This window comes from Bos mutus, chromosome 5, assembly GCF_027580195.1.
Source record: "Bos mutus isolate GX-2022 chromosome 5, NWIPB_WYAK_1.1, whole genome shotgun sequence".
In the NCBI taxonomy this organism is placed as follows: domain Eukaryota; kingdom Metazoa; phylum Chordata; class Mammalia; order Artiodactyla; family Bovidae; genus Bos; species Bos mutus.
The window spans coordinates 113,622,910-113,636,872 of NC_091621.1; the positions used below are offsets into that span (position 1 = coordinate 113,622,910).

General features: G+C 59.9%; 1 protein-coding gene across 3 annotated transcripts in view; it reads right to left on the reverse strand.

Annotated features, from left to right (window-relative positions):
- Positions 1-508: 508 nt before the first annotated feature.
- TSPAN11 (tetraspanin 11) overlaps positions 509-13,963 on the reverse strand; it is a 62,134-nt gene continuing 48,679 nt past the window's right edge. For all 3 annotated transcript variants that reach the window (XM_070371753.1, XM_070371754.1, XM_070371755.1), the window contains 5 exons: positions 9,103-9,177; positions 7,835-7,939; positions 6,533-6,691; positions 6,089-6,175; positions 509-1,297 (listed from right to left, as the gene is read on the reverse strand). In XM_070371753.1, coding sequence (XP_070227854.1) covers positions 1,238-1,297; positions 6,089-6,175; positions 6,533-6,691; positions 7,835-7,939; positions 9,103-9,177 — 486 coding nt within the window. In that variant the 3' untranslated portion in view covers positions 509-1,237. The remainder of the gene's footprint in view (positions 1,298-6,088; positions 6,176-6,532; positions 6,692-7,834; positions 7,940-9,102; positions 9,178-13,963) is intronic.

Genomic DNA, 13,963 nt, shown 5'->3' on the forward strand with positions numbered 1-13,963 from the left:
AGGTGTGCCCTTTCCGGACTTGACCTCGGCATCATGAGGGTGGGAAGTAGGAAGTGCAAGATCCAGGACCTGGGACCCAGGGGACCGGCATGGGGGTCTCTGCCCATGTGGGACCCTCTGGGGTATCTTATGAGTTGATTCATGTTCTCCGGAAAACTTCCAGCACCTGTGCCCAGTGTTTCCTAGGATTTCCTTTCTGTTCTCCGTCCATATTTTGGAAAGTCCTTTCTGAAAATTCCCTGCTTCAAGAGCTGCAAGAGAGAACCTAATGAAGGGACAGTGTCCACTCTGGGAGGCAGAGCGGGGTCTCTGCAGGCCAAGTGCTGGGGGCTGCGTGGTCCAGGAGCACCGGCTCAGGAAAAGGAGGTTCGAGGCAGAGCACCCCTTGACTCAAGAGCTGCACCTTCTCGGTGGCTCCAGCTTTGCAGGGTCTGTGGTTTGGTTTAATCAGGAAGGATTTTACTCCCACCAACATGAAGGGCAGATGATAGTTTTTTTAAAAACTTGGCTTTCTTTGAGCATCAGTCCAGAGAGGAGACCCCCGAGGGGCACATGGCTGAAGATTGGGGCTTGGGGTCATGGGCTCCCAGGGGACCCTCCTGAGGAGGGCCTGGAGGCAGGCACCTGCTCCCCACCCTGCCACCACCCAACCCTGCCCTGCAGGAAGGAATGAGGCCATGGGACACTTCTCTCCAGGTGAGCTGGTGCAGGTGGGAGGGGAGGGGAAGAGGGGAGGGCAAAGGCCGCGGTCTTCTGGGGGCAGAGCCAACTCTAACTGCCTATTCAATGCATTTCTCAGGGAGCACATCCAGCAGGGGTGGGAGAGGGGTGCTCAGTGCCTGTATGGGGGATCACAGGCTCGTATGCGGGCATCCCAATGGGGGCAAAGTGGCCAGCCCCTGTTCAGGGTTCAGGAGTGGGGAGGAAAGCAGATTTCATCACAGCCCCCCAGGGTCCATGGGAGCCTAGGCCTGGCGAGGCTTGGGCTGTGCTCTCTTGCCCCGGGATTCTGGTGATGAGCACGCAGAAGTGGAGGGCGAGGGCCGAGGGTCCCTGGCCGGATTGGGGCTGCAGGGGCCGTGGTCGCAGTTACTGGGTGGTCCAGAAGGGCTGGGCACAGAGGAGGGGGAGTTGTTGGGAGCTTCCAGGCCAGCTGGTGCTGACCCCACAGGCCTGGCCTGTGGGCCTTGGGCCGCTGAACTTGTGAGGGGCAGTCGGAGCAGAACGCGGTCGGCTGTTAGTAAAAATGCAGTTGGAGCCTCCGGTGCAAGCCGCAGGTGAGTATCATGCCACAAATCTGCGGGGAGAGAGTGCAGGGACACACAGGAGTCAGGAGTCAGTAGTCCGCCAGCCTGCCGGCCAGAGCCAGCCTTCCCACGCCCAGGAGTCCCCTGTGGACTCAGTCAAGGGCAGATTCAGACCCAGGGGGCCTCGGGTGCGGCCTGCGAGCCTGCATTTCTAATAAGCTCCCAGGTGATGTGGGCAGGGGCTGGAGTGGGGACCACTCTGACAACCACTAGCCAAGAGCGGTATTTCTCCCACTTGAATGTGCATGGGTTGCCCGGGGATGCTGTGGATTCCAGCCCTGAGGCCTGGGTGAGGGCCTGCACCTCTAAACAAGCCTCCCGTCCACATTGCAGCTCTGTGGTCCCGGTTCTTCTCCGGAGACAGCCTGATTCAATTAGACCTGATTCAATTAGAGGTAGTACATCGCTGCCGAAGCAGCCTTTCTCCAGGAAGGTCTGTCTACATCTATCTAGCTGCTCTCAGGTTCTGGAGCAAAGACCAGGGTGTGGAGTTAATTCTTTAGCTGATGTGCAGGAAAGGAAACCGAGGATCCGAGTGGAGGGCCCAGGACAGTCACCAGCTCATCCTGTAAGCTGGCTCAGGATGAGCCCTGGGCCCCGGGAGCCTGCCCTGCCTGCTAGCCGCTCTGTCCTGCCGACTAGCTGGCTGAGGCTGGGCAGTGCTGGGCGGTCACCTTCCACGTCTCACTTGCCGACCTCTAAACGCAGAGGAAGAGGATCGCTGTTCATTTGCCTCCGCCCTCCCTTCACCCAAGGATGCACTGAGGATGAGGAGGGGAGGGTGTGAAGACCACGGAGGCCCAGGGCTGTGACGGTGACCCTGATAAAGATGATGCCGCTGGCTCCCGGCTCCCCGGCCACGGGAGGGGGCGGTAGGGGGCAGCCCACGACCGTGCCGCGGACAGAGGTCCAGAGGGGTTCCCAAAGACAGGAAGCAGTGCCCCGTCTTTCCCAGACCTTCCAGCTGACCTGATCTTCCTGGGATACCTCAGGACACACCTGATGACAGGCTGACGAGGACGCCCCAGAACTGGCAGACACTAGTTTCTCTTCAAGAGGCTCAAGGAGGGCACAGGGGGTGAGCCCTTTGGTGTCCCCTTCCTCCTCCCAACTCTCCCCACGCGGGAGGTTCACCCCCTGGGAACACGGCTTTCAGCTGTCAGACTTGGTGCTAAGGGCAGTGCTAATCCACCGGGGGACTCAGTCTTGGGCTGAAAGGTGGCTTAGAGCTCATCTCGTCTTTCACTCTAAGCGAGTGCCTGTCCCAGCCATTCCACCCAGGTGTCGGACACGCTCTCTGCCCTATCCCCCCCTCAGGGCTTGATGACTCTTCCTGCAGGGTCATCTGGACCTTTCTGACCCTTGCTGAAGGGGAGGCCAGATGGGAGCAGCCAGCCTAGCACAGATTCATGGCTGCATCTTCTAAGGTGCACGCCTCACACTGGGGAGGACCCGGAGGACTGAGTGCCCAGAGCTCTGTACACAACATGTGGCCCCAGGGTGCCCCGGGGAAGGCACAGTGAGATGGACATCAATGAGTGTCCACACACACACACACGTGCACACATACACATATACACACCACCCTGATACATGCAGACGAGGCATGGGCACTAACTACCTGGTCCCTGAAAGAGCCCCAGCGTCCACTTTCTGACAGAGGACACAGAGGAATCTGCACCAACAGCTGTGAGCAGAGAACACACAGGCCAGGGCACTGCGGGAGCAGGAGCAGGCGGAGGGCGGGGCAGGGCGGGCTGCTGGGCCCCGCCTTTATGAGGCCCAGGCGCCTGACCTTGGCACTGTGGCCAGGGTGCCGGCTGCAGATGGCGTTCTCGTTGTGCTGGAGTGCAGCCTGGCCTTAGACCTTTCAAAGCTCACCGGGTGACCCCAACGTGCAGCCCTGGCTGAGGATCAGAGCCTGGAGGCTCCAGGAGGCCTGTCCCTTCTTGCATCCTGGCCATTTAGCCTGCCAGCATCTCCGCAGGCAGACCAGTGCCTGGTCTGCGAGTCTGGGAGGCAGCACACGGTGTCTGGCTGAAAGCAGGTTTGCTCTGTTCATCATCGTTTCCTGCTTGGTCTTCAGAGAATTCATGAGACACCCAGGAACCGCAGCACCTCCGTCTAACTGTGGTGTGCTCTTTCCTGGAAAACCACGGGAGGCTATTCTGGACCGCTGTCACAACAGTCTCCTGACTCCTGCTTCCTTCCATCAGGTCAGCTCTGGCCTCATGTTGAATAAACTGGGCTCCTGGGTGAGATTCCCACCGATGAGAGAACGTGCTTGCTGCGTGCTAAGTCGCTTCAGTCACGTCCTTGCAACCCTATGCACTGTAGCTCGCCAGGCTCCTCTGTCTGTGGGGATTCTCCAGACAAGGATACTGGAGTGGATTGTCATTTCCTCCTCCGGGGGATTTTCCCAATCCAGGGATCGAACTCACCTCTCTTATATCTCCTGCATTGGCAGGCAGGTTCTTTACCACTAGGTGCCACTGGGGAAGCCACGATGAGAGAACACTGCTGCTTAAAAAGGTTTGCAGACCTCCCACTCCTCCATGTTACAAGTAAGGGAACTGAGGCTCTGGAGGGAGGGTGGCCCCCTCAGATCACATGGAAGAGGAAGCTTTGTCTACAACGGGGGCCTCCGACTCTCAGGCATCACCCTCCCACCCCGTTCCTGGAGGCAGGGGGACAGGATATCTTGGCCTTGTATCTCCTGGGCCTGGGGATTTCCAAGGTGCCAGGTCAGTGTGAGTGGGGAAGGTTTCTGGGTGCTGGGTGGAGAATGACAGCCTGGGGGCCCAGCTGGCCCGAGCCCCTCCTCAAGGTCGGGTGGTAGTTCCAGCACTGGACGGCAGGGGGCGATGGAGCCTGAGGCTTGGTTGCTGTAGCAGAATGGATGGAATGGACAGAGAAAATGGGCCAGGGATGGGTCCCTGGTGGTGGCCCAGCGACGCTCTCTCGGGGACAGGAGCACATTTCTGCAGGGCACTGTGAAGGATGAGTTGCCCATGATGGAGTCATTGAGGGGCTGTGGGCACTGCCTGGTGACCCGACCTCCTTGGAATTACTCCTACAGCTGGACTTGCCTGACCTCAGACTCGGTGGTCATCCCATTCCATGCCCTTGGCCTCACTGCCCTTGTCTTCAGCTTCAGGCTTTGAGGGCAGAGGTCAGGAGGAAATAGATGGAGAGTGAAGCCCAGATCCAGTCAGTGTCTGCAGAGCAGGCCCCCAACACCTGAAGTGGGCAGGAGGTGTCTGGAAAGCTGGGGTGAGGGAGGCACAGCAGCGGAGCACCCCCTCCCCAGTCAGGCTGGCAGCTCCCAGGCGTCAGTGCATTGGGCAGGAGACCTGCCTGGGTAGGTATGAAGGGGCCGTGTGAGTGCCCCCCAGACCCGCTGCGCCTGCACTTGAGTCGGGGGTGAAGGGGACGGGCTGGTCTGGCCAGGAAACCACCAGCTCTCTTGAGAGATGCCATGCCCACATGGAAACGATAACGTGGTGGGTACCATTTCCCGAGCAGCTGCTGTCCGTTTGCGATGAGCTGAGTGATTGATGTGCACACTGGTCACTGATCTGATATGACCAGCCCCGTTTACAAATGAGGACCTGAGGCTCAGAGATGGAACGGCTGGTCCCCTCCAGAGGGTGGGCCATCTCCCACCCACCCGGGGTTGCAGCCAGGTCCCCTGGGTGCACAGATGGAGATGGTGATCAGAAGGAACCCTACCCGGGGAGGCTCCCAAGCTAACGACTGCCACCACCCCAACTCTTTCCATGGACCCTGCATCAGGGACAGAGCCTGGGAGAACAAAGGATCAGGAGCCAGGGGCCTGGTGCCAGCTCAGGGAGTGAGACCCTCGGGCCATCGGCTCTCTGATCTGCTGGCCTGGATAAGCTCTGGCCACGGCAGGATTGGAGGAGAGCACTCAGGGAGGCCTTACGTGAGCCAGGTATCTCCTTTTCCACCGACACCTCTCGTGGCTGGGAATGAGCTTCTTGCTGTGGATGAAGGCCCTGAGGGGTGGGGAAGTGACCTCTCAAGTCGCACAGGAGCAGGGGCTGGACGGGATGGGTCCTGTGATGCCGGCCTCTGCTCTGACCTCCCGGGATGGGGATTCGGGGGTGACACTTTGGGGTGAATCAGCTCCTCTACCTCTGCCGGGCAAGGTGGGCCTGCAGAATCCTTACTCACTGCATCTGCCCCTCGTGAGTCCACTCCCTCCACCTTCGACAGGACCCCTGGGTGGTGGCTGGGAGAGGGGTGTGAGTGATGAAATGGAGCAAAAGCATCAGTCATCCTTGGAGCATGGAGCTGGGTGTACACAGGGGTGCACACCCCCCCCCAGGGGTACACACACACACATCACACACAGAGGAACGAGTGCGCGTCCATGCACGAACGTATACACACATGCACAGCACACCTGAACACATACGTGCATCCAGCCCCGACCACGTACACCCGGGTACATGCAGACACACCCACGGACCCCACGCACACCACAGCAGGCCAGCGTGCACACACGGAGTGCATGCACATACCTGCACCCACACTCCCGCTCCTCCCAGGTCTTTGTTCCTGACAAGTTCCCAGGGCCTTTTCCTTCATGTTTTCTGGGGGAAGAGAGTGACCTTGGCTGCAGAGGGGATAGATGGGAGAGGAGAGGGCAGGCTAGGCAGGGGCGGGCAGAAGGCCAAGAGCTGAGATCTCAGCCAGTGAGAGAGGGGTTCAGGGCTCCAGACACCACCCCCCCTAGAATCCTCACTCCAACTCACCTGCAGGCAGGCCACCCCGATCCCCACGGCCCCCATGAGCAGCAGGTGATCAGCCAGGAACTGCTCCAGCTTGCTGATGCAGCCTCCCTGGAAGGCAGGTAGGCAGGTCACACACACACACACACACACACACACACACACACACACACACGTTGGCCCGGAAGTAGGTGAGGATAGGGAGGAAAGGCTGGTGGGGGCTGCTCCCCGCTGAGGGAGGCCAGACACTTAAAGGGCCAAGTCTAGCCTCTCAAGTGCCCATGGGCTTCTTAGTGACCCAGGGGCACACTATGAAGTCCCCAGATCTCCCTGGAGCAGCTGCGGCCCCCAGACTTTGTGGGGACCTTTGAAGGCCCATGGCCATCTTGTGGTCAGAGAGTAAGTGTGATCTCCACCACTCCGCCCACCTGCCCGGCCTTTCTGGGCCCCGTGAGACGGGGCACTCACCTCCACCTTGTAGATGTTGGAGGGGTGTGCCCGCTGGCCGCAGCGTGCCACCACCGTCTTGCAGCAGCTGTCCGGCACCCGGCGGCCCTCAGCCTCTGGAGACAGGATATAGCTGCTCTGCAGCCAGTCGGCTGAGCTGTTGCTCCCGCAGCATTTGAACTGAGGGGGAGAGGCAGAGGCTGCAGGTGAGGAGGGAGCCTGGGCCCCCCCCAGCCCTTCAGTTACGGGGCCACAGGACAGTGTTCAGATCCTAATCTCATCCCTATTTGCTGGAGACTTTTCGCTTCCCCTGTTTTGAGCAGGGACCTGGCTCTGGAGGGACCTTCTCTCTAGGCAAGTGGGGAGCTGGCTGCAGGAACCTGATGGCCACCTCTTCGGGGCACCCTTGTCCTTTAAGGAGATTGTGCTGGGTGTCCTGGGGGCAGGGAGGATCTGGGAAAAGATGGGTGGGGGGTGGGTGCTGGCAGGTCCTCGAGGGAGGAGGGCTGTGTATCCCTGTGTGGCAGGCCCAGGGCAGCACCAAACCACCAGGGCGTGGGCTCCTGGTCATCCAGGGAGACAGGACCCCCAGGACAGGGACCCAAGCCTTGCCAGAGGCTCAGGTGTCCCCGATCCAGACCTCAAAGCTTCAGCGCCCCCAGACCTGCAAGACACAGAGATGTCCCAGAGGCCACTGGATGGGCAGGTCAGTGCTGGAAAGGCTGGTGTGCGTGCTGCATAAAGCCGAGGTCTTACATTTGGATGTGAAGAGCCATGTGTGGCCACTGGCGACCATGCTGGCCTGAGGTCCACGTGCCCCTCCCCTACCTCTGCAGGACTGCGGGCCTCACTGGGGGATTGCGAGTCCCTTCTTTCCAAGGAGAGACCCCCCCCCATCCCCCGAGTTCTGCCTGATGATAACTGGGAAATTGTTACAGCTGCTTCTCTGAAACACTCTGCCTGTTGCAGTTCACTCTCCCGGAGCCACAGCCATCAGTTCCCCAGGGAGGAAGGAGGAGGCCCGCTGATGGGAAGAGCCTGGATCCTGGCACGGCCAGCTTGCTGCCCACCAGGTACCCAGAGGGGAATGCAGAGGAAAGGGAGGAACGGACGAACCAGGACCCAGGAAGCACTCTCGTGTGGGAGGGCCTTCTAGGGGGCTGCGGTTAATGCTTCCATACCCTGTGACGCTTCATTTCAGAGACGTGGCAAGTTAGGCTCAGAGAAGGCGAGTAACCTGCCCAGGGCCACACAGATGGGCAGGGACAGAGACAGGTTGGGAACTGTGTCTGCGTGGCCTTCAGGCCCCAGGGCGACGCTTACATCCTGCTGTAGACGGTCCACAGACGCTGTGATTTCTGCGGCGCCCGGCTGCCTGTAGTTCTCGGCCAGGGTCCGAGTCAAGTGCTGCTTCAGCTCGTCGCTCAGCTGAGGAGCATGGAGAGAGACGGTGCATCAGCAGAACCACCCACCGACTGCCCCCAGGCCCCTCTAAGGCCATGCCTCCTTCATCTGGCATCGCATCCTTAGAGATGCCACTCAGGTGTCACCTTCTCCAGGAAGCCCTCTCTGACTGCCCAGGACCAGGGGACCATGGGAAGGAGGCTGCACAGAAGGCGGGATCTGTGAAGATGGTGTTGCAAAGGCTGTTACCCTGTGTCAGGGCGGAGTGTGATGGATGGAAATGGGAGACAGGTGGGGGACCACAGTTCCAGGCTGGTGGGATGGCAAAGGGGAGGCCGGGCACTAGGTGACTTTAGATAATCCTTTGGTACCCAGGGATTGGTTCCGGGGCCAGCACGGGTCTTCCATGGATGCTCAAGTCCCTTATATAAGATGGTGCAGTGTTTGCATATCACTTATGCGCACCCTCCTGTACACTTGAGTCATCTCTAGATTACTGACAATACCTAATGCCATGTAAACACTGTAGAAACAGCTGTAAATTCAATGTAAATGTTACATAAACACTTGTGCATGGCAAATTCAAGCTCTGCTTTAGGGAGCTTTCTGAAGTTTTTTTCTGAATAGTTTTGATCCAAGCTTGGTTGAATCTGTGAATCTGGAACCCATGATCATTTTGATTACAAGGTGATATTCAAAATAGGGCTTTCCTGGTGGCTCAGTGGCAAAGAATCTGCCTGCAATGCAAGAGACTCAGGTTCAATCCCCAGGTTGGGAAGATTCCCTGGAGAATGGCAACCCATTCCAGTATTCTTGCCTGAAAAATTTCATGGACAGAGGAGCCTGGCAAGCCACAGTCCACGCGGTTGCAAAGAGTCAGACACGACTGAGCACGCACGTGTGCATTCAAAATATTTACATAGTTATCTGAGGATATCTGTCAGTCACATGGGCACTGGTGTGAAAGGACAATGTGGTCATCTGTCTGTATGAGCTGAGTATCACCCCTGAGTCACAGAGCGCCCAGTGGGAGGGCTCTGACTACCTCTTCCTTGTCCAGAGCAGGCAGGGGAGGCCTGGGACCACCCGTGTGTCACTGCCTCCCTGCCCCTGTGCGCCCCTCTCACTATGGTCCCTCCCGGGGGTGCTGATGGGTAAAGTAAAGACAAGGAGAGCGTTCCACTCACCCTCTGGTAGTACACGTGGGCCAGGACCCCCGCCACCAGCTCAACGAGGAAGATCGCCAGCAACAGGCAGAAATACTAGAAGCAAGGAGAGAAGGCAGTCGCCGGGGGAGGGTCAGGTCTGGGCGGCCAGCTGGCCCCTCAGGACCCCTGACAAACACTTCTCCAGAACAATGGGGACCCCCGTCCCTCACAGCATCTTCTGGACACACCCACCTCTCTTGGCTGCCAGCCTGGAGTTCCCCTCTCAACCCTTCATGCACTGATCTGCTACCAGTGTTGGTTAAATACCTACCATGTGCCAGGTATGGTAGAGTAAGGCAATTATTGTCCTCAATTATTGGTGGAGGGGACAGATAAGTATGTGATCACAAAGTTGTGTTATAAATGCTACTATGGGGCAAGCTCTAGAAACTATGGAAGGCCCAGGTTGCAGGGAGCAGTCAGAGTGGGCTTCCTGGAGGAGGTGACACCTGAGTAGTATCTCTGAGAATGAGATGCCAGGTGAAGGAGAAGGGATGCACGTTCTAGGTGGAGGGGAGAACATGGGGAAGCCTGGAGGGTGTACAGCGCTCGGGGGAGGTGGGGCTGGAGTTCAGGGAGTGGAGAGAGAGGCAAGGCTGAGTATATAGAGGCCGGCTGGGCAGCAACAGCTGAGGCTGGGAAACAGCAAAGTGGAGATCCTGAGAAAGGTGCTGCCTTGTCTTTTTCCAGCTCTGCAGGGCCCTGCCAGGGCTCTAAACCCCTCTCAGCACCACTCTGCACGTCACAGCCCTGCCAGCTGGGTTCCAGGCTGTGCACTCGCAGTGACTGCGGGATGACGGGTCTGCACCCCTCTCCCACACCCGCCTGGTGTCACTGCCTGTCCTGCAGTGTTCTTGCAGGAGTCAGGGGGTCGGGATTGCCTGCCCGGAGGCATGTGGCCGGGAGGGACAGGGAGGGGGGCTGAGGGAGGATGGGCAGGAAGGGGCCCCTCCCCCAGCCCTAACTAGTGCTGCCTCCTTCTCCAGGGGGAACTGCCTACCCACCTACCACTGGGTCACTGGACTCCAGGGAAGGCTCAGCCTGGGGGTGAATGTGGGAACCAGCATTCATCAGGCAGGGGACGGGAGGAGGACAGGAAGGGGTACAAGTGGGAAGGAGACCACGCAGGGCCTGGCCTGCGTGGGGCAAGTTCTGGGGTGATGCTGGTCCACGGGGCTGCAGGGCTAGCTTGACCACCTCCCAGCCCCTGGGGCAGCTGGCACAGAGGAATAACTTTCCACTGAGAGCCAGGCTTCCATTCAGGCCGAGTAAATCACCCCCTTCCCCACAGCCATCTTCCTGGGTCCCGCCCTCCCAGCATCAGAGCTGTCAGCAGGGCCCCAAGTATGGGTGGGGTGGGGCCCAAGGCAAGAGCACAGCGGGGGTCCCTGGTCCCCCTTCTCCACCCACCCCCAGGGTCAGGCTGGAGGCTGCTCAGAGGTCTGTGGATGTGCCCTTGCTGCTAGAGGAACCTCTGGGATACGGGGCCTGGATACAGGGCCTGGAAACCCAAGCAGCAGTGATGGGACATTGGCTGACGTCCAGGCTCAAGTCCAGGCTCAGCCACTGGCTGGTTCCACAGCGGGGGGGGGGCCTGGTGCCTTTTGTGAAGCGATGATGTGGCGTAGCGAGTGGGGGGCTGGAACCAGCCTCCCCACCCACCTAAACCCAGGCAGCCAGGCCTGTGTGGCTGAACCAGCGGTTGGGATGACGGCACTAGCCTGCCGCCCCCTCCACCCTCCTCTAGCAGGTGAGAGCCCCTGTTGCCCTGCCTGCCTGGCACTGAGACCACCCTCCTGTCACCTGGCCCCTACTCGCAGTGACCGCTCCCAGGCTTCCTGAGTGCACACCAGGGCCCTCGGTGCTGGGAGCGCCCCTCCAGCCACAGTGGGAGGGTGGACCGTGATGCCCCCGGGACATCACTGCTACAGTTGCTCCTGAAGCTGGGCTGGCGCAGAGGGCTGATGGGAAGGGAGGGGACCCAGCCACATCCTGACGCGATGGCAGGCTAAATGAGTACCTGCCAGTCACTCAGAACCGCCCTGAGGCATCAAGCGGGTGTCAAACGTGCGACCTGCGACCTGCGACAGCTGTCAGGAGGGAGGGGACTGTTCCCAAGAGGCTTCCAGGCTCCCTCCCACCGGCGCCCCGGATGTGAAGATGCCTCCGCAAGGGGAGTGAGGGTCCGGCCGGGGCTCGGGGGATGGACAGTGGGTGCCAGTGGCGGGGTGATCAGGGAGCAGGGCGCCGGCTCCAGGCAGCAGCTTTGGCGGTTGCAGGCGTGTCACCTGCGCGGGGGAGGCCCTGAGTCACAGCTCAGGGTGACAGTCCCTGGGGTGGGAAAGGGTCGTGCTCATTGGGACCCTCCTGCACGGAGATCCTCCCACACAGGGAGCCTGGCAGCCTGGCTTCTAGAGCGGGGCTGGCTGCAGCCTGGGCATGAGGGGCCAGGCTGGGGCGGGGGGCTCTGCCATCGGGGGCCATGAGCTGTAACACGCCTCATCGTTGCACCCCGTCTCGCACTCCACCACGCCTGCCCTGACTCCCCGGGTCCAGCCACATCATCCTAGCACTCCCACAGCACAGAAGTCTGTGTAGACAGTCCCTGAACCCAGGCCCAGCCTCCCAGTCTTTCTTCGCCCTGTTCCCAGGCCTCCCTGGCCTTCCACTTGCAGCTCATCACAGCCCCCCGAAGAACCCACCCTGGGTCCCAGCCCCAGCGCCTCAGCGCTTCACCTGCCTCGTCTCCTGACGACAACGCCTGTTTTGCTTCTCCCCTTGACCAGGCCCTGGTCCTCCACTGCGGCTTCCCCTGCCCACCTCCCGGTCCTCAGGCAGGAGTCCACAAGCGCGTGAGTGGCCTCCACTGGGTGAGGGGCGCGACGTCACCCGCCGCTCCCTGGAGGCTGTGTCAGCGCTACCGCACTCTCCCCAGGTGGCCGTGAGCCCCTGGGGCTGCACTCTCCCCAGGTGGCCGTGAGCCCCTGGGGGAGTGGGCCCCTCTCTTAGGCTCCTCTGGATCTTCCTCGCAGCCTGGTCCAGAGCTGGGTCGCCAGGCTCGGAAAGCAGCTCCAGGAGACCTGCAGGTGCGCTTCTCACTGAGCGCGCCTGTGAGATGGGGAACTGGCCGCAGCAGGCAGCCCACACGTGGGGGCAGCAGCTTAACCCTTTTCTGATCTGCGGATGGCGTGAAATTGTTGCTTTAGCTTATGCCAAAGTTTCTCCACCTGGTGTGATTATGCTCCCCACCCCACCCTGGGACAACTGGCGATGTCTGGAGGCGTTTTTTTGTTGTTGTCATAACTCGGGGAAGGAGTGCTGTTGGCTTCGAGTGGGTAGAGGCCCCAGGGACACGGTCATGGGGCAGGTCCCATGGCAAAGATGATCTGGCCTGAATGTTACTGGTGCCAAGGCCGCTGAGAAACCCTGACTCACACATTTACCTTCAGGCTCTGAGGCTGATGCTAGGACTTGATTTGCGTGTGTGCCTCTAAGTACTATGGGAGACACGACAAAAACGCGTCTGAGGAAGGTTGTCTGGGCCCTGAGAAGCCTGAAACAACACAGACAGAAGCAGGTGAGGGGTTTTACCCTGCGCCTGCCTGGGAGGGCACCTTCACAGCAGAACGTTGCTGACCGTGATTCAGGGCAGGATGAGGGATGTCCACGTGGCATCAGCTGAGGGCACCTTGGGACCTGGAGTGCAGAGAAGATGTTGCTGTCTGGGGGACACTCTGGGGTCCCCAGGTGGGTCCTTGGGAAAGGGCTGGCCCGGAAGGTCTGTGTATAGTACTTGATTCTGGGAAGCATGAAGAAGGTTCTTAAGCTACAGAGTGTCTCCTTTAAATTTGGTTTGCTTTAGTTTGGAATTATTAACAAAAGGCAGTACAATGTTCTCTGATCCCCTGTGAGTCATTTGCAGAAGTCACATTTCAACATGAGTCAGGACATAATGGACCCCAAGCCCACCATCCCCAAGGGGCCCCCAGAATTCCCAGCCTGCAGCTTAGTGGGTGATAACTGTTCACGGGTGCCGCCTTCTCAGGAGCAGGGGAAAGGCGGTTTTTCTATATGGGAGCGATGGGCAGGATCCTCTATACCACAACACCCCGCCCCCAACCCCAAATTAGCTCTCCCTGGGCAGAATCTGTGCCTGATCCACCCAGATGCTCCCCAAGCACACACAGCAGGTGCTCCCTGCGCGACCCTGTTCGTCACACGGCTCTGTGGCCCCAGCATCACATATGCGCGTGGAGGGGCTACAGTTTGGCCGAGGTCACACCGCTAGCATGGAATTGAACCCAGGATCCCGGCTGCAGAGCTTGGTGCTGACCCCACTGGCTCCCCTCGATGGCTGACGGCATGGGGGGGTGCGGCAGGTGGATGGGCTGGATGAGCTCATGGTGGGGGGCCAGGGTTAGGGGGACGCCGGGCATCAGGAGAGGGTGGTGACAAGAGGCAGAGGGGAAACTGGGCACAGGAGGGTCTCTCTCCAACCACCACTCAGCCCCCAGCCTACAGCGCCCTCCGGGCAGGCCACCTCCTCCCTAAGGGGCCCTGAGCCTTCACGCCTGTGCTGGAGTCACAGCCACAGCTCTGATGCCTATGTCCGTCCCGTTCACTCTACTCAGCCCAGCCTGACCCTCCGAGTCCAGTGACTGCCCAGCTGAGCTACACCCACCGTGCGCACACCGGGCGTGCCTCAGTCTCTGCTGGTCCTGCGTGGGTTTGCTGCCCTGACCACATCTGTGTGTGCAGCTGAGCGCCATCTAGTCTGGGCTTGGGCAAGGCCTCCACAAAGCCCTCACCGAGCCAGAAGGTCCTGACCGTGACCTCGTAG